Source organism: Myotis yumanensis, unplaced genomic scaffold (assembly GCF_028538775.1).
Source record: "Myotis yumanensis isolate MYYU_CA2020_CCGP unplaced genomic scaffold, mMyoYum1.0.hap1 SCAF_20, whole genome shotgun sequence".
In the NCBI taxonomy this organism is placed as follows: Eukaryota; Metazoa; Chordata; class Mammalia; order Chiroptera; family Vespertilionidae; genus Myotis; species Myotis yumanensis.
The window spans coordinates 9,950,824-9,971,059 of record NW_027223771.1 but is presented as its reverse complement, the minus strand read 5'-3'; the positions used below and the strand labels follow the sequence as shown (position 1 = coordinate 9,971,059).

At 53.5% G+C, this 20,236-nt stretch overlaps 1 protein-coding gene across 1 annotated transcript in view; it reads right to left on the bottom strand.

The window, feature by feature from the left end:
- Positions 1–6,743, bottom strand: part of ETFA (electron transfer flavoprotein subunit alpha) — a 39,244-nt gene extending 32,501 nt beyond the window's left edge. The window contains exons 1-2 of the mRNA XM_070400635.1: positions 6,632–6,743; positions 1,332–1,478 (exon numbers count right to left, since the gene is read on the bottom strand). Coding sequence (XP_070256736.1) covers positions 1,332–1,478; positions 6,632–6,670 — 186 coding nt within the window. The 5' untranslated portion in view covers positions 6,671–6,743. The remainder of the gene's footprint in view (positions 1–1,331; positions 1,479–6,631) is intronic.
- Positions 6,744–20,236: the final 13,493 nt, after the last annotated feature.

The following is a 20,236-nucleotide window of genomic DNA, read 5'->3' as shown; positions in this document are numbered from 1 at the left end:
CACTGATGAGCAGGCATAAAAGGCTGTGTCTCCTGCCCCTCAAAGGGTGGCAAGGCTGGGGGAGGATGCCCTGCACAAGCACCTCTGCCGAATCAAGTGTCACTGGCAGGCAGGCCACCCTGTTCTAGCAAACCACCTTCTTCTTATCAGCAAAAGCTTCGGGTACTGCACAGAGAAATCACCTGCTGCCGGTGATGAACGGCTACATAAAACAGTACACAACTGAAATCTGCCTCGGCTACTAGCGGCCTCCTTATACAGGCACTGTTTTCCTTTAAGAACAGAACGTGACACGGTAATAAAACTGTAACTGAACAGAAGATGATTTCTGCTTTGATTTTTCTCAAAATAACGTAAATAAAATAGCATTTCAAATATTTTAACATAATATTAGAATAATTATTTAAAATCACAGCAAATAAACAATCAAACCCAGAACTTGTATATCTGAAATCCAGTCCTATCCCATCCATCGGCACCAGGGGCTAGTGTCAACCACGTCAGGCTCAGTAGCTGTTAGCAGCTTTAGGAAGAGAAATCCATAACTTAACCCCAAGCCAGCCAGAATACGTTCTTTTAAGATACCAGTGTCATGTAAGAAGTCAGAAGCCACACTGGCATTCTGAGCCTTATTATACCACACGGTCTGCAGCAATGAAGGCATTGAATAAACAGTAAACTCCTGCAAACAGAGAAGGAAACACGCCTTCCCCAGATGCCGTCCCCGAAGGTCCCGAGGGGCGTGGGAGGGACCTGGAGGCTCCGGCTGCATCAGCGTCACTGAAGCGCGACGTCACCTGCATCAGCCAGGGGACCAGGCCCCGCACACCGGGAGGCGCGTTCACAGAGCGGTCACGGCCTTACGCCAACAACAAAAACGAATGCTATTACTGACGCAGACCACACCACTCTCACTGGAAAGCGCAGGACTACTTCCATTTGAGTCCTTACCCCAATTAAAGGAGCATGCATGGTACTGGGTCCAGATTTACCACTTTCAGGAATTAAAAGCAATTAGCAAGTATATTCATCAATACAAAAAGGAATCGGCTATTAACCTCTAAGGGGACTCCAATATTATCATTCTACTTGGTACCTGATGGCACACGACGGTGCCAGGGGAACTAAATCAAGGATTCTACCTCATTTCAGAAGATGGAATGCTCAGTGGGCACCTTGGTTCTCTTCACACACAGTGAGGGTGTGACACTGCCACGTAATGAGGACGGGGCCGGTGTGGGCTACAGTCCTCACCATAATTCTCTGTCGCCATCTTTCCCTGTCTCTTGATGGAGATTATATTTGCTATGATTGACCTTAAAATCTCTTACCTTGTCACATTTGGTTCCAGCTATTAAGCAGGACACTTCACCTCCCAGGCGTGTGGCTGCAGTGATGGTATGTAATGTGATGGGTGCTATGGTGTCGTTTGCATGCTCAGCTATTACCAGGGTACTCTGAAATCGAAGCAATGTGGCCTAAAAGAGGGAGAAAATGGAAAAGAATCTTATAAAACACATTTTTTTTTTACTGATTGCTAAGCATGTGTGCTTTAAAGAAAACTGTACACAATATTCAGTTCTTAAATCCTATATAATAAAAGGCTAATATGCAAATTGACCAAACAGCAGAGCGACTGGTTGCTATGATGTGCACTGACCACCAGGGGCAGACGCTCAATGCAGGAGCTGCCCCCTGGTGGTCAGTGCACTCCCACAAGGTGAGTGCCGCTCAGCCAGAAGCCGGGCGCACGGCTGGTGAGCACAGTGGTGGTGGGATCCTCTCCCGACAAGGACGTCCCCCGAGGGCTCCCGGAAGGCGAGAGGGCGCAGGCCAGGCTGAGGCCCCCCCCCCCCCCCCCCCCCAGTGCACCTGAGCATCACAGACACTGCCGCGTTCACACGGAGGCAGAACGGCTGACGGACAGTCCCCCTGAGGTCTGCCCAAGTCACCCGCCGAGCCTGGGGTCAGGGGTCACTGTGCACTTTCGGAGCCAAACTTCTTGGAGAGGCCCACAGGCACCAGCCCTGCTGCCTCCTCTCGTGCTCCCCGGCAACACGGCGCCCACCTTCCGAGTCACCAGCCACCTGCACTCGCGGAGCCAGGGCACATCTGGCCCTTCTCCCACCGACCTGAGCAGCTGTGCCGCTGCCTCCGCTTCTCATTCTCCGAGAAGCAACCAAGGAGATGAGCTGCTAGAGTTCCTCCGGAGACTAACTGTGGGCAGGAAACTCCACAGGTGTCAGGCCAAAAAGAGCTGGAATCTAACTCCCTCCTCTACCCGACAACTCAAACCTCAAGCAGGAAGAACAGTTTTAACCCACGCCCCCCCTTTCAAAAGTGAGGGTACGGGTGAGGAGGGGGCAGTGTGAGGGCCTTTTTGCTCCTTCACTTGCACACTTAGAAGCAGGAATAACCAATAGTCTCTTCCAGTTCTACTGAAAGAGATGAATATGGACTTAGTCACCTGTCTATTTTTTAACATATCCATTTTGTAGTAAAATATATCGTACATTCCTGTACTTAAACCAAATAACTCACTTAAACCTCTTTCATAATAAAACACGGTACCTGTTACTCATGAGTAGAAATGTCATATGACATTGATTCTAATATTAACAACACAGTCAATTCACTTCCCTTTAAAAACAGACAAGACCCTTGGTAGACACACTGGCTCAAAATTGGCTCTCTTTCTTTTCAAAAGAAATTAAAATTTGCATTTGAATTACAGAGTTCACTCTCTCTCATTCGTCAACGCTAAGCCACGGACTCTGAAAACTGCCCTGTTCCTCCCGAAGTTTCACAGCTTCCGAATCACGACAGCTACGCCTTTCGCTGGCAACAAACACAGGCACAGGGCACGCCGACGACCTTGAAAGCGCTGCTTCACTCTCCACAGAACATGTTTCTTTGGTGCTTTATTAGCCAACAAATTAATTCCAAGTGCAAACGAGGAAAAGAATACAAATAACTCAGGTTACTATCCCCACAGGAATGCTAACCAATTGCCAACGCCACCCATTCTCCTCTCGCGTGTCCCCAGCTCCGACTGTCGACGTAAAACACCGCCTTCCTGACAGATGACACTGAGCGGCCCCCAAGGTGAAGGGCTTTGCTCAAGGGCACCAGTAAGTCCAAACTGGAAATGAACTTAGATCCAAATGCAGGTCCCTTAACTCACACTCTGACAGTTTAAGGTGTTTCCTTTATTTATGATCGTGGTTATAAAGTAAAACTGACCATCTGAACCCTTTGTAAGTGTACAGGTCAGTAATGTTACGTGTCAAGAGTGGGGATTTCAGATGAGCTGGGGTGACGGGAACACATCATAAATGTAAGCGGAACAGGGGCCAGAGTGAAGGGACTCCACTGAGAAACATGGGACAACTTGCGCCTCAAAACTTTAAGCGGAATAATGGTGTAACCTGCCGCTAAAGGGACTACACGTCCATACGTGCACCCACATTTATGGGAAGGGACTGTTCCGCCCACAATAAACAGGAAGCTGGAAAGCACAGGAGGAATGCCGGGACTAGACAAACCAGCTCCTGGCAGCGATCATTGCTCAGGCAACGGATGCTAAGCCTCGGGGTGAAAGTCCGACGAGAAACAGGAGCCCCAGCGTCTCCTGCATCCACGCGTCACGGCTCCACGTATCTCCCTGCAAATCTGTCTGTAAACACGGCCTGCACCCTGACAGCGAGAGTCCACCCTGGTCACCTGGAGCGCACACCGCCCTCCCCCAACTCACACAGGCGCCCCGAGTGCTGCGCACGGCAGCCGAAGTGAAATGTCTCAGAGCAGAAAGTCCGGCCGAGGACACGTTCCCCCAAGAAGCCGAGCATCGCCAGCAACGCTAGCTCTGCAGGACGCGTCCTAAGTTCTCCCAGTTCATGAAACGCCTTTCCCATTACTGCGCAGGGAGGTGAGGGGTGTGTGTGTGTCTGTGTGTGTGTGTGTGTGTGTCTGTGTGCCTCTCTGTGTCTGTCTGTTGTGTGTCTGTCTCTCTGTGTGTCTGTCTGTTGTGTGTCTGTGTCTCTCTGTGTCTGTGTGTCTGTCTGTTATGTGTGTGTGTCTCTCTGTGTGTCTGTCTGTTGTGTGTCTGTGTGTCTCTCTGTGTCTGTCTGTTATGTGTGTGTGTCTCTCTGTGTGTCTGTCTGTTGTGTGTCTGTGTCTGTCTGTTGTATGTCTGTGTGTCTGTCTGTTGTGTGTCTGTGTGTCTCTATGTGTCTGTCTGTTGTATGTCTGTGTGTCTGTCTATCTGTGTGTCTGTGTGTCTGTCTGTTGTATGTCTGTGTGTCTGTGTGTCTCTCTGAGTGTCTGTCTATCTGTGTGTCTCTCTGTGTGTCTGTTGTGTGTCTGTGTGTCTCTCTGTGTCTGTCTGTTGTATGTCTGTGTGTCTGTCTCTCTGTGTGTCTGTCTGTTGTGTGTCTGTGTCTCTCTGTGTCTGTGTCTGTGTGTGTGTCTCTCTGTGTCTGTATCTGTGTCTGTCTGTGTGTCTCTCTGTGTCTGTGTCTGTGTGTGTGTGTCTGTGTCTGTCTGTGTGTGTGTGTGTCTGTGTCTGTCTGTTGTGTGTGTGTGTCTGTGTCTGTCTGTTGTGTGTGTGTGTCTGTGTCTCTCTGTGTCTGTGTGTGTCTCTCTGTGTCTGTATCTGTGTCTGTCTGTGTGTCTCTCTGTGTCTGTGTCTGTGTGTGTGTGTCTGTGTCTGTCTGTGTGTGTGTGTGTCTGTGTCTGTCTGTTGTGTGTGTGTGTCTGTGTCTGTCTGTTGTGTGTGTGTGTCTGTGTCTCTCTGTGTCTGTGTGTGTCTCTCTGTGTCTGTGTCTGTCTGTGTGTCTGTCTGTGTCTGTGTCTGTGTGTGTGTGTCTGTGTGTGTGTGTGTGTCTGTGTCTGTCTGTTGTGTGTGTGTGTCTGTGTCTCTCTGTGTCTGTGTCTGTGTCTGTCTGTGTGTCTCTCTGTGTCTGTGTCTGTGTGTGTGTGTCTGTGTCTGTCTGTGTGTGTGTCTGTGTCCATCTGTGTGTCTGTGTCTGTGTGTGTCTCTCTGTGTCTGTGTCTGTGTATGTGTGTCTGTGTCTGTCTGTGTGTGTGTCTGTGTCTATCTGTGTGTCTGTGTCTGTGTCTGTCTCTCTGTGTCTGTGTCTGTGTCTGTCTGTGTGTCTCTCTGTGTCTGTGTCTGTGTGTGTGTCTCTCTGTGTCTGTGTCTGTGTGTGTCTGTCTGTGTGTGTGTGTGCGTCTGTCTGTGTCTGTTGTGTCTGTGTGTGTGTGTCTGTGTGTCTGTCTATGTCTGTTGTGTCTGTGTCTGTGTGTGTGTCTGTCTATGTCTGTTGTGTCTGTGTCTGTGTGTGTGTGTGTCTGTGTGTCTGTCTATGTCTGTTGTGTCTGTGTCTGTGTCTGTGTGTGTGTGTGTCTGTCTGTTGTGTGTCTGTGTGTGTGTGTCTGTGTGTCTGTTGTGTGTCTGTGTGTGTGTCTGTCTGTTGTGTGTCTATGTGTCTGTGTGTGTGTGTCTGTCTGTTGTGTGTCTGTGTGTGTGTCTGTGTGTGTCTGTGTGTGTCTGTGTGTCCGTCTGTGTCTGTCTGTGTGTGTGTCTGTCTGTGTGTGTGTGTCTCTCTGTGTGTCTGTGTCTGTTGTGTCTGTCTGTGTGTGTCTGTGTCTGTCTGTTGTGAGTGTGTGTCTCTGTGTGTGTGTCTGTTGTGTCTGTCTGTGTGTGTGTGTGTGTGTGTGTGTGTGTCTGTCTGTCTGTCTGTGTGCATCTTGCGGATCTGGCTCTGATACCTGGACTCTTCCCAAACCCAGGCTTTCACCTTGTCTCAGAACCTTTGGGGGGAAAAACCAAAACCACAAAACCAACAAAAGCCTCCCGGGGACAAGAAGGAACTCGGGCTGCAGGAAGGGCTTGACCTTCGCGGGCGGTCCGGGAGCTGCTTTGAATTTTATGGGACCAGGAGCTGAGGGAGGGCTCCCTGCGCAGGGGGGGGGGGGGGGGCACGAGGGGCAGGAAGAGGGGCCGGAAGAGGGGCAGCCCCGTCTCCGGTGGGAACCCCGCGGCGCCCGGGACCCTCCTGCGACCCCGGGGCCACGAGGGGACTCACTGCCGGTCCCGCCGCTGCGGGAGGAACATCCCGCTCAGTCCCGCTCTCTCTCTCAGACGAGGGAAACGGGGCGAACGCACTGATAATAGAAGCGCCCAAAGCGGGGCGCCCCCCCGGCCCCCACACGCAGCAGGCGCGGCGTCGCGCGGGGCCCACTCCCCGCACCCGCACCTCCACGCGGCGCGGCGACCACCCCCGTCCGCCCGCGTCTGGCTCCCCCGGGCCCTCCGCCGGGCCCCTGACCCTTTCCGGACACCCCGGCGGCCACATCCCCTCCCGCCCCGCGCCCGCCACCCGTGGGGAACCGGGGGGCCCACTGAGAACCCCGACGCCGAGCGGAGCCGGCCGAGGCTCAGGGTCACCCCGCCCCTGACCCCGGGCCCGCGCGGCCGCCGGCAGCCGCCAAGGGCAGCCCCAGGCCGCGGGCCGCGCGAGGCCCGTCAGGTCCGTGGCGCCCGTGACCTTCGCCGACACCGACGCCGTCGCAGGGACGGCGGCTGAGGGCCCGGCCCCTGACCCCCGCCCTCCCCGCCGGGCCTCACCGCCCCCTGGAGCCGCCTCGTCGCCACCGCCCGGAACATGGTCTCGGCTCGCGGTCTCCTCAGGCAGCCTCGGTCTCGCAGCGGCTGGACGCGCGCCCCTCTGCCCGTCACGGCAACGCTCGCGAGACGCGCGGACGAGAGCGGACGCTCGGGGCGAGGAGCGCGAGCGGGCGGTTCCCGTCTCGCCATTGGGCGGCCGCGCAGCCAATAGGGACGGCGGAGAGCGAAGGGGGCGGGGCTTAGGAGTGGAGCCGACGCGAGGCGGCTCGGCCACGCCCCTGCGCTGATGACGCCACGCCCCTGGCTCCCAGCCCTCGGGTGTCCCCGCCCCCTCGCTCCGATTGGTCACGGGCGCTACACCTGTCAGGTGCTGACCACACCCCCCCGGCGCGGGAAATGCAGGAAAAGGCTGCAGAAGACGTTGCCCTCTGGGGGCGAACACACAATGCAATACAGTGGGGCCTTGACTTACGAGTTTAATTCGTTCCGAGACCAAGCTCGTTAAGGAGCTCGTTAACTGAAATTACTCAGTCAACTCAATGCAAAAAATCGGCCTAGAGACGGCTGGTATCTCAAAAAACTCGTTAGTCGGGACACTCGTAAGTCAAGGCCCCACTGTATGTACAGATGATGTGCTGTGTGCAACTGGACACTTGCAGCCTCTATAATTTTCTAACCAACGTGACCCCAATAAATTCAATTTATTTATTTTTTATAACATTTTTATTGATTTCAGAGAGGAAGGGAGAGGGTCAGAGAGAGAGAAACATCCATGATGAGAGAGTCATGGACCGGCTGCCTCCTGCACGCCCCCCACTGGGGTGATCGAGCCCGCAACCCCGGCATGTGCCCCTGGCCGGAACCGAACCCGGGACCCTTCAGTCCGCAGACCAACGATCTATCCACTGAGTCAAACCAGCTAGGGCCCAATAAATTCAATTAAAAAAAAAAAAAAGGTGGCCCTCACCTGACTCCGGAGAAAACATCCAAGCAGACATATTCCTACTCTGAGAGGAGGGGTTCGCCGCAGGGGTGATATCTGAACCGGGTTCCGTGGCGAGGAACTTGGTGGGCACAGACAGGGGAGGGTCGTGGGGGAAGGTGTAAGGACAGGGCAGGAGGAGTCAGGATGGCTGGGGACAGGGCTGCAGATGCGGCTGGAAGAGCAGACGGGGGAAGGTCTTGAATGGGGTGTAACTTGGGGCCCCACCCTAGCCCTCTTGTGTCTCGACTCTGCCGTCCCTGGGCAGACCCCCCGACTCCTGCCCACCAGCCCAAACCTCTGACCTCTGCGCCCACAAAACCACCCACCTCCCCCGCATCTTCTCGGGACATCCCTCAACACCTCAGACCCACCTGTCCACAACATCCGTCCTCCCACTTACTTTCTTTAAAATAAAATACATCAGCCCGGCCGGTGTGGCTCAGTGGTTGAGTGTCGACCTAGGAACCAGGAGGTCAGGGTTTGATTCCCGGTCAGGGCACAGGCCCAGGTTGCGGGCTCGATCCCCAGAATGGGGCGTGCAGGAGGCAGCTGATCCATGATTCTCCCACACCATTGATATTTCTATCTCTCCCTCTCCTTTCCTCTCTGAAATCAATAAAAACAAAATAAAATAAATACATCGTTTGAAAAAGCCATTAATTTAACTGTCAGTAATTACTAAGGTCTTGGCTACGTCTCACTCGCCAACCCCGACCCACCTGCTTCAGGACTCCAGGGGGGCGGACTGCTGCCGCTCACCTTGGTTAACGAGCTTTACAACCTTCAGTTCCGTTTTCTATCGATCGGACTCAGATGGCCCGCTTCCCAGAGCTGCTCCGGAGTGTCTGGGTAAGCATTTTGGGGGCAGCCGCCTGGTGATGCGGGAGGCCCAGAGATTCGTCTCAAAGCTGCATTTGCACAGCAGACCCAATTCGTCGCTTAAAATTTGGGAGCTGACGGAGGTTGGACCTGAATACTGTTTCTGGGTGGTCTCCCCCTGGGCTTCAAATGGGCCAGGTGGAAATGGGCCTACATTCTTCATAAAAATATTTTTTAAAAAAATGATTTCAGAGAGGAAGGGAGAGAGAGAGAGAAACATCCATGATGAGAGAGAATCATGGATCGGCTGCCTCCTGCAGGCCCCACACAGGGGATCGAGCCCACAACCCGGGCCTGTGTCCTGACCGGGAATCGAACCCTGACCTCCTGGTTCCTCGGTCGACGCTCAATCACTGAGCTCTGCCAGCCGGGCGGGCCTGTACGTACTTTAAAACCTGCTTCCTAGTTTCAAGGCTCGTCTGTGTCCTCAAGAAGAAATTATTTTGCAACAAGATTCTGCCTTTCTAAATAGAGCTCATGAAAATGGACCAACCTTCCTGGCAACGCCTGCCAACAACGGGATTTCTTTCTTCGTGCTAAAAATACCGACGGAGCGTTTTAATGGGGCCGCTTTCCGACTCCCCTTTCAACTTACCTTTTCCCTCCCAAGTGTTGTCATTTCTCTGTTTGAAAATCATGACCGTAAAACCTCGAACATTCATGGGTTATGCAAACAGCTTCCCTTGGTATATTTTTTAATAATCTCCGCTCTTATTATTACCAGATGTTGAAATCCCCAATGATAACAGAATGACAAACTCTAAGGGTAAGATTATGTGAGCAGGAGAAACGCGATGTTTCCTATTCTGAGATAACAGGTGTCGGGGCCTGGGTCTGTTTCAAGTCCCCCCCCCCACCCCACTTTTAGAGAAATTCTTTAATTTCACGGATCCTCTGTGTCTCTGTTGGTCAGAGTACTGCGAATGCCTTCCTCATAGGGATTTGGTGACAAATGTGAGAGGTCGTATGTTGTATTGGTTACCTATTGCTGCGTAACAAATTACCCCCCAACATGTCGCCACTTGGAACAACATTTTTTAAAAATATATTTTATTGATTTTTTACAGAGAGGAAGGGAGAGGGATAGAGAATTAGAAACATCCATCAGCTGCCTCCCGCACACCCCCCCACTGGGGATGTGCCCGCAACCAAGGTACATGCCCTTGACCGGAATCGAACCCGGGACCCTTCAGTCCGCAGGCCGACGCTCTATCCGCTGAGCCAAACCAGTTACGGCGGAACAACATTTATTATGTCACACGGCTCCTCGGAGCTAGGAGTCATGGCGGGCTCAGCTGGCTGGGTCCGGCTCAGAGCCTCTCACAAGCTGCAAAGTGCTGGCCAGAGCTGCCGTCTCTGGAGACGCCGGTGGGATGGAGGACGCGTGTCCCAGCTCACCCACGTGGCTGGTGGCAGGAGACCTCGGTTCCTCTCTGCAGGGACCTAACCATATGGCTTCCCCCAAAGACTGTGATCAGAGACCCCCACAGAGAGAGACATGAGCTGCAGCCTTTTATATCCCAAACTCAGCGGTGACACCCCATCCTGACTGCTACGTTCCACTGGTCACACGGACCGGCTGCTGAGACCACGTGGGCGGGCGCTGCCCACGGGTGAAAATGACAAAAGCAGGGAAAATTCAAAGCCATCTTGGAGGCTGGCGGCCACCTCGGCAGAAAATAGACACAGTCCTTGCCCTTTAGGGGCTTCCATTCTAGAAGCCCATAGTAGGTGCTCAACAAAATACGTTCTCCACAGGCAGTAAAATCTTAGCTATTTCTCATAGCAATATTTTTGCGACCTACCCCAGCGGTTCTCAACCTGCGGGTCGCCACCCCTTTGGCGGTCGAGCGACCCTTTCACAGGGGTCGCCTGAGACCATCCTGCATGTCAGATATTTACATGACGATTCATCACAGCAGCAACATGACAGTGATGAAGGAGCCATGAAAATAATTTCATGGCTGGGTCCCAACATGAGGAACGGTATTTAAAGGGCCAGAAGGTTGAGAACCACTGACCTATATCCCCTCAGGCAAAGGAAACAAAGAAAAACAAAGAAATGGGACTACATCTAACTTTTGCACAGCTAAGAAACCGTCGACAAAATGAAGAGACAACCTGCTGAGTGGAAGAAGATATTTGCCAATGACCCGTTCAGTAAGGGGTTAATATGCAACCTTTAAAGAGAACTCATACAACTCAGCAACCAACAGCAAACAATCCACTTAAAAGGACCTGAATAGACACTTGTCCAAAGAGGACATGCAAATGACCAACAGACACATGAAAAGATGCTCAATAGCCCTACCTGGTGTGGCTCAGTGGATAGAGCGCCGGCCTGCGGACTGAAGGGTCCCGGGTTCGATTCCGGTCAAGGGCATGTACCTTGGTTGCAGGCACATCCCCAGTGGGGAGGGGGCGTGCAGGAGGCAGCTGGTCAATGTTTCTCTCTCATCGATGTTTCTAACTCTCTATCCCTCTCCCTTCCTCTCTGTAAAAAAATCAATAAAATATATATTTTTTAAAAAGATGTAATAATTACATTAAAAAAAGAGAGAAAAGCCGAAGCCGGTTTGGCTCAGTGGATGGAGCGTTGGTCTGCGGACTGAAGGGTCCCGGGTTCGATTCCAGTCAAGGGCACAGGCTCGGGTTGTGGGCTTGATCCCCAGTGTGGGGCGTGCAGGAGGCAGCCGATCCACGATTCTCTCTCATCATGGATGTTTCTCTCTCTCTCTCCCTCTCCCTTCCTCTCTGAAATCAATAAAAACAATATATTAAAAGAAGAAGAAGAGGACTCTGCTAATCAGAGATACAGACGCAATGCAAGGAATTCCCACTTGGGAAAGCAGGGAAACCCACCCTAACCTGACAATTACAAGTTGGAGCATTCTTTGCAATGTTTGGTTCAGAGGCTGAGAATTGGCATTAAGGATCTAGCTACCGCACCTGTCCGTGAGGAAAGTGTGCAAAGCCAACTGACGGTGTCTGTGGCCATGCAAACGTGGTGACTTATTTCCCCAAAACCACTCGTTCAGGCCTTGGCTGCAGGTGCGGGCACACTCACACACAAGGCTCTGAGGTCCCGGGCCCCTTACCTCTTCGTGAAGCGACTGAGGTGGGGCCTCTGTCTGTTTGCTGATGCCTCACCCACCGTCGATTCTGGTGATGCTTCATGTCACGTACGTACAACATCCAAGGTGACCTTGAGCCTGACACCTTCTGGCATGCACTCTGACCGTCTCCTGGTGTGCCCCAATCAGTGACAGCTCGCCCTCCGGATACTGCACTGGTGTTAAAATATCCATATTCCGCCGAAACCGGTGTGGCTCAGTGGATAGAGCGTTGGCCTGCGGACTGAAGGGTCCCGGGTTCGATTCCGGTCAAGGGCATGTGCCTTGGTTGCGGGCACATCCCCGGTGCGAGATGTGCAGGAGGCAGCTGATCGATGTTTCTAACTCTATCTCTCTCCCTTCCTCTCTGTAAAAAATCAATAAAATATATTTTTAAAAAAAATATCCATATTCCAGGCTCTTGGAGGAGACCTGTGTGATTGGTGGGACTTGCCTACATTTTCAACTTAACCTTGCGTCCCTCTGGCCTTCGTCACGCTGAAGCGAAACTGAAGGTTGACACATCAACACTGACGTCTTGTCCTGAGCCTCATGTAACACGCCTGTCTTCGCCAACGGTCGGACACGGACGCCAGGACTTCCACGGAGCCCGGATGGCTGGCCTTCCCTCCAATGCGCTGACCAGCCTCAGCGGGCACTGGAGACTGAGTGATCTGGGAGCTCTCGGCTGAGAGGGCTCTGGCCTCACAGATTTAATGAAGGACACGTGTTCCTATAGGCTGCTCCTCCATGAGAGAGGGTGGGGGTGATGTCGCCTTACTCAGCGCCTAGGAAAGGGATTTCAGGTGATGTCCAGGAGGGAGTCCCTAAGAAGGAAACTGTCGCCCGGCCGGCGTGGCTCCGTGGTTGAGCGTCGACCTGGGAACCAGGAGGTCAGGGTTCGATTCCCGGGGTCAGGGCACATGCCCGGGTTGCGGGCTCCATCCCCAGTGGGGGGCATGCAGGAGGCAGCCGGTCCATGACTCTCTCTCATTGATGTTTCTCTCTCTCTCCATCTCCCTTCCGCTCTGAAATCAATAAAAACATTTTTTAATTTTTTTTAAAAAGAATGAAATTGTCACTTGGTCCCCAGGCATCTCCACACGTAACCACACACACCATGAAACAGCGATGAGGGTGCTGGGGCCAAGCGGACCCTCCAGACCCCGCCCTCCCGACCCCCGGTCCCCACATTTCGGGCTCATTCCTGCGTCCAGGGGCCTGCTGCTTGGTGCTTCCTTCTCATTTCCATCCCAGCGGTTCCCAATCTTCAGACCAAGATGAAGTGCTCAGCATTTTGCAGCCAAATGAGAAAAATCAGGATGATGTCATGAGCTTTGTCACTGAGCCCAATGGAAAGGACTCTCTATTCTGAAACTGGGTGTTTTGTTGTTTTCTTTTCTTTTTTTTTTATTGATTTCAGAGAGGAAGGAAGAGGGAGAGAGAGAGAGAAAAACATCTATGATGAGAGAGAATCATCGATCGGCTGCCTCCTGCACGCCCCCTACTGAGGACCGAGCCTGCAACCTGGGCATGTGCCCTTGGCTGGAATCGAACCCGGGACCCTTTAGTCCGCAGGCCGACGCTCTACCCACTGAGCCACACCAGCCAGGGCGGAAGTTGGTTTTCTTTCTGTTTTTGGTTGTTGTTTTTTTCCATGTCTCCTTTGGCAACATGGAGCCGTGGCGGTCCCCTGGGATGGCCCTGTTGCTTTTCTCTTGGCTCTTGAATTCCAAAAGTCTGAGAATCACTGTCACACGAGCCACCTCAGTCTGGAGGCCTCCCCTCGTTATGCAGGGCTCACTCTGCCTTTCATTAAAACAAATATGTCAGCCCTGACCGGTGTGGCTCAGTGGATAGAGCATCGACCTGCAGACTGAAGAGTCCCGGGTTCGATTCCGGTCAAGGGCATGGACCTTGGTTGTGGGCACATCCCCAGGAGGGGGTGTGCAGGAGGCAGCTGATCGATGTTTCTTTCTCATCAATGTTTCTAACTCTCTCCCTCTCCCTTCCTCTCTTTAAAAAAATAAATAAAATATATTTTAAAAAATAAAATAAAACAAAAATATCAGTTTGAGTGTTTTCCCTGTAAAGTCAGAATGTAGTCACAACAATTGGTAAATTAAGAAAACTTGCAAAGAAGAAAATAGAAAACTGCTCTAATCCCACTTCTCAGAGAAAATAAACTTAGAGAGATGGCCTTCTCTTCCATTTTTTAAAAAATTTATCGTTGAGCTGAAACCAAGATGGCGGCAGAGGTAAACACTGGAAATTGCTGCCTGGCACAACTACTTCAAAAATACAACTAAAAGACAAAACGGACATCATCCAGAACCACAGGAAGGCTGGCTGAGTGGAAAGTCTACAACTAGAAGGAAAGAGAAAAGCACTGAGACGCAGAGGAGGTGCAGAAGTAAAGTGCAGAGGTACGGAGATGCAGGCGGCAAGGGCTGGCAACTGAGGACATGGCTGTCTTTTTAAATCGGGAGGGCGTCACAAGCCCTCCGACTGCTCTGAACTCCAGTTCCGGGTGAGTCTCTGGGGACCTAGACTCATACAGGGAGAAGCTGGACTGTCTGGCAGCGGGCAGAACTCAGGACTCGAGGGCGGCTTTCTCTCGGGGGTGCTTGCAACGATTACTGGGACACTGAGACCCGGGGCCCCTTAGGGCAGGGCTGAGGATCAGCCATAGCTGCTTGCTCCGCAGGAAGCGCAGAGAACCCCAAACAAAAGGAATCCAAGGAGGACCACACCAAGACACATCATCATTAAAATGCCAAGAGCAAAAGACAAAGAGAGAATCTTAAAAGCAGCAAGAGAAAAAAAGTCAGTTACCTACAAGGGAATACCCATACGACTGTCAGCTGATTTCTCAACAGAAACTATGCAGGCCAGAAGGGAATGGCAAGAAATATTCAAAGTGATGAATGCCAAGAACCTACAACCAAGATTACTTTACCCAGCAAAGCTATCATTCAGAATTGAAGGTCAGATAAAGAGCTTCACAGATAAGGAAAAGCTAAAGGAGTTCATCACCACCAAACCAGTATTATATGAAATGCTGAAAGGTATCCTTTAAGAAGAGGAAGAAGAAGAAAAAGGTAAAGATACAAATTATGAACAACAAATACGCATCTATCAACAAGTGAATCTAAAAATCAAGTGAATAAATAATCTGATGAACAGAATAAACTGGTGATTATAATAGAATCAGGGACATAGAATGGGAGTGGATTGACTATTCTTGGGGGGTAAGGGGTGTGGGGGTGCAGGAAGAGACTGGACAAAAATCATGCACCTATGGATGAGGACAGTGGGGAGAGGGGGGAGGGCGGAGGGGGGGTGGGAACCGGGTGGAGGGGAGCTATGGGGGGAAAAAAGAGGAACAACTGTAATAATCTGAACAATAAAGATTTAATTAAAAAAAAAACTTAAAAAAAATTTATCGTTTAAGTTTTTAACAAAACTGGAGTTATTTTGGATAGGCCGTCTGATTAATGGAGCCCTGTCTAGCTCATGGGGAAATCTTCTCTGTGCTCGACGGTTGGAGCCTCACCCCACTGCCTTCTGTGGGGCCTGAGCTTGCCTGGGTCTGGGCCAAGGGTGAAACCCTCAGGCCAGGACCGCTCCGTAAGCATCAGGCAGCCTCCGTACCAGCCGGGCTCAGCCCTCGTCATGTTCAGCCAGTACTGGATGAGTCTACCAGCCTTTTAAAAAAATATGTGTTTGTTGATTTCAGAGAGGAAGGGAGAGGGATAGAGAGATATATCATCGATCGGCTGCCTCCTGCACACCCCCTACTGGGGATCGAGCCCACAACCCAGGCATGTGCCCTTGGCTGGAATCGAACCCGGGACCCTTCAGTCTGCAGGCCGACGCTCTATCCACTGAGCCACACCGGCCAGGGCAACCCTGCCAGCCTTGAGTGTCTTCTCTCCCTCGCTGTTTGCGGCGCTGGGCACCAGGACTCAGCTAAGAGAGATCCCTGCTCTGGCAGCACGAGGAGCGTTACTGTTTTGTTCTGAAGGTCTTTACAAGCGCAAGGCCTGTCTAAAGTGGCCATAAATAATTTACATCGCCCATAACTCAAGCCGATCAAAATAGACCTCATCACCGTGATGCGGCAAAATCTGGTACAAGCGGCTTTTCTGCTGCCTCCAAACCAATTACACATTCTGAGCAGATGAGAACCCGGCCGGATTCCCTCCCGGGTCGGATTAAGGCCCCTGTGCCGTCACGGCGGTCACAATCTGTGCACGATTAGACATCGGGTAATCCCGCCGGACAAGCGCCGACAACCCAGATTCTATTGTCTCCCTTATTACCTATTTTTGGAATCTGCGGTTAGCGATCGCCTCCAGAAGATGTTCCCCGAGAAAGAGCATCCGTGGTAGGTTCTTTTGGGAAATTGCTGCCTGATGGGCTTTCGCTAGAGCCAAGCGCTGGAGTTATTTATGATCCCACTTTGGTTCAAGGTGACACATGGACCGAACAGGACGCGAGCTGGTTGGTCCTCCTTACGAAGAAAAACACACACGTTAATGTGTGTGAGGAAGAATGAGGCACATCCTTCTAAACCTTTCAGAGATTCTGACCATAACTTTACGAAGAGACACCTCCCATTTGAGGATCTAGGATGAGAAAGGAAAGCATCTATGATCGATAACGGGGCTGTAACCGGCCCCAAAGTCTGCACAACCTAAACCCACAACAGTCCACACACTTGAGCAGATGGGGAAGCTGCCAGACTGCTCAGAGCCACTCCCAGGCCAGGCCAGCTGGCCGGCCTCCGCCTTCTGGAAAGACAGGAAAAATGAAAGTTTCCCAGAAGCTACCAGGCACAGCTCCTTCCCATGGCCCCTCCTCTGCCAAGATCCAGGCTTGGTGGGTCATCTTGGCAGCTCCCTCCAGCGTGGGATTTAAAAAGAAACAAAGGCATATATATATTAGTGGCCCAGTGCACAAAATTCGTGGGGGGGGTTGTCCCTCAGCCTGGCCTGCACCCTCTCCAGTCTGGGATCCCTCCCACAATCTGGCACCGTTGGCTCCTAACTGCTCACCTGCCTGCCTGCCTGATTCTCCCTAACCACTCTGCCTGCCTGCCTGATCGTCCCCAACTTTCCCCCCTTCTAGCCTGATCACCCCAACTGCCCCCCCCACCAGCCTGCTCACCCCCAACTGTCCCCCCTGCAGACCTGATCGCCCCTAACCGCCTCTGCCTCGGCCCCGCCACCATGGCTTTATCCGGAAGGACGTCTGGAAGGTCTCCCGGCCTAATTAGCATATTACCCTTTTATTAGTATAGATTTCAGAGAGGAAGGGAGAAGGAGAGAGGGAGACAGAAACATCAATGATGCAGGAGAATCATCGATAGGCTAACTCCTCCACGCCCCTCACTGGGAATCGAGCCCGCAACCTGGGCAGGTGCCCTGACCAGGAATTGAACTGTGACCTCCTGGTTGACACACAACCACTGAGCCACGCCGGCCGGGAAAAGGCTCCCATATCTTAAAAGGGGGGGGAGGTTCATTTTGTCACCCTTGTATAATGACGCTACTGATCTCCCACGTACAGAAGTGCTGCAGACGGTGGGTTCTTAACGGAATGGTTTGGCATGTGTCTACTATAAAGAAAGTGAGAAGCAAATGAGTGAGTAAGGCCGTTCCCCTCTGGAGAGACTCAAGCAGCACATGTTCATCACAGCCTCATGGGCTAGTGGGTGTGAGTCTCAATCCCACCTCTTAGGAGTTGGATTAACTTGCGAAGGTGATTGGCTCATTTCTGGAATGCTCAGGAGCAGGGCCAGCTTCATGGGCAGGCAGCCGGTGCTTTAAATGAGACCATCTGTGCCCGGCCGGTGTGGCTCAGTGGTTGGGCATCGACCTATAAACCAGGAGGTCACGGTTCGAGTCCCGGTCAGGGCACAGGCCCAGTTGCAGGCTCAATCCCCAGTGTGGGGCATGTAGGAAGCAGCTGGTTGATGATTCTTTCTCATCATTGATGTTTCTCTCTCTCTCTCTCCCTCTCCCTTCCTCTCTGAAATCAATAAAAATATATTTAAAAACATAAATCACACTGTCTGTGATGGCCTAGCCCAGGGCCCGGCCTGAAACAAGTGCTCAGTGCCCCTGTGGCCCAGGAAGGAGGGAGAGGGGCCCAGCAGTGCACTGGGACCCATTTGCTCAGAGGCGTTGGGGGGGGGGGGGGGGGCAAGAGTGCCATGGAGAGAGCAGGGGCTTGGCTATCAGGAGGCCTGGAGGCTGACCCTGATGTGCCAACTTTCTTCCTCTTCCCAGGCCTCAGCTGCGTCTCTGAAACATGGTACGTCCCCTCCCACTCCCCAAACACACGCCCACGTCAAAGCCTCTGGCAGGTGGTGGTGTGAAGCCCAGGCCCTTCATGGCCTGTTCAACACGACATCTCACTGCCTCTGGAGAAAAGTGGAGGCCTGTGGGCGGGAGGTGGGAGGAGGCTGGAGGCAGGAGCCAGAGGGGAGGCCTGGCCCTCCCATCCCCAGGGCTCAGCGGGAAGAGCCCTGGTCTGGGCAGGAGACCTGGCCTTCAGTGACATCGCTGTCTGTCGCCTCCATGCTGGGACAGGTCCCTGGGCCCCTTGCCTCTCTGACACTCGGGGTGAGGATCAATGCAGCAGCTTCCTTTGGGGGTGGGGTGGGCCCTGTGCCCCTGGAGGGATCCCTGTGTGTGTCCCGGGAGCAAGGGGGTGTGAGGGCTCCGTAAGCAGCTCTGCAGGCAGAGAGCCTGGGTCAAACCCACTAGCTGTGCAACCTCTGACAATCTCCTTAACTGCAAGCCTCCGTTTCCCCATCTGTGAAATAGGGATAATTTTTTAAAATTGATTTCAGAGAGGAAGGAAGAGGGAGAGGGAGAGAGAGAGCGATCAATGATGAGAGAGAATCCTGGATCGGCTGCCTCCTGCACGCCCCCTACTAGGGATGGAGCCTGTAATCCGGGCCTGTGCCGTGACCGGGAATCGATCCGTGACCTCCTGGTTCACAGGTTGAGGCTCAGCCACCGAAATAGCGGTAATTTTAACAACAGTAACTCCTTCCTAGGATTGTTGAGGGTAAGGACAACCACGTCTGATGTTAGGCTGCTGACGCTCAGTTAGGCCCAGCGTTCCTCCCACACACGCGATCTAGGAAAAACAGGAGACAAAACATCTCGGTGCAGGGAAAGGTCTCCTGGGTGGGGAACAACTGGAAGGTGCGCCTGTGTGTGCATGCGCAGTGGGAGCCCACGGGAGCTTCCTGGGCGCCAGCCCCGCGCCCTGGGACCGTGCACCCCACCCGGGCACCCCACCGGAGGCTCCCAACACGGAGACACAGCCACGATGAAATCCATCAGAGTTAACACGGATCGCGAGCTTCCTGGGCGCCAGGGATTGTCCTAAGCCTCGTCCGGAGACTGATTTAATCCTCACAGCCGTAGGGGGAGCTATTCATCTACCCATTTTACAGATGGGGAGACTGAGGGACAGAAAAGTAGCATTAGATGCCCGCGGTCACCGGCCGCGCAGCCAACGCACAGATGCCCGCCCCTGGCTCAACCCCTCTGTCTGTTTGTCTGTCTGTTCGTTTTACAGACAAATCCATTCAGAGGCCGCGTTCTCCCCACCCCGACCTGCAGCGACACAGTCGGGAGAGCGCCAGTGGCCAGAGGCGCCAGGAGCGGCCTGTTGGCACCGCGGGGACGCGATGCGGAGAAACGGGACCCGCGAGGACACAGAGGCGTCCAGAGGCGAGGGCGGCGGTCAGAAGCCGGAGCGACCACTGGCCTCCCACCCCGACCCCCCACCCCCGGCGGAAGGGAGGCCCCGACACAGCGCAGGCGGGTGGGCGCTCGGGGCGCAGAGGCCTGGCCGGCTCCCCGCCACGCTTTCCCCCGCGTCCTCGGCTGCAGCCATTCCGGGCGCGCAGCCCAGAGCCTGAGGCCAAGCAGCCCGGGTTTCCAGCAGGAGGGCCAGGGCCGAGGGGCCTGCGGAGACCTGGGCGGGTCCGGGATCCGGCGGAGACCGCGCCCAGCCCCGCGCGCACCGGCTCCTCTGCACCCCGCGCACCCCGCTCCCGGGCCAGCCACGGCCGCCGCCACACCGCGGGCCGGTCTTTGTAATTCACGGGCCCATCCCGAATCCTTTCCACCCAAACCCACGGCGATTTCTCTGAAAGGAATAAACGCCCGGACCAGCCGCCGCACAGTCGGCCCATTTCCCAGCCGCGATCGTGTCTTATTTGCTTTCAAGTTGGGCTGTGAAATGAAACGTTAAGAGTTTACAAAAATCGTTAATTCTGGAGGTGGGAAGCTCCTCCGGCCCCGGCCTGGTTTCCAGACTGAGTGGGTACCGAGGGGAGTGCGGGGAGGAAGGATGGGGGGTGGGGGGGGGGGTGGGGAGATCGGAGTTAAAATACAACCCCCTCCGCCCACTCGTGCGAGTCCAGGTTCGAGTCCGGATCCCGGGGCTCCTCGTGGATTCTGCGCTGCCGCGCTCCCCACCCGGGGCTCCGACTCGGAGAAGTTTTCTGGGCGCAGGGCGGGGCGTCTGAGAACAGTTTACTCGAACCGAACCGGGGTCCCCGACCTCTCCTTCCAGCCGGGACCCAGAGAACAAAGG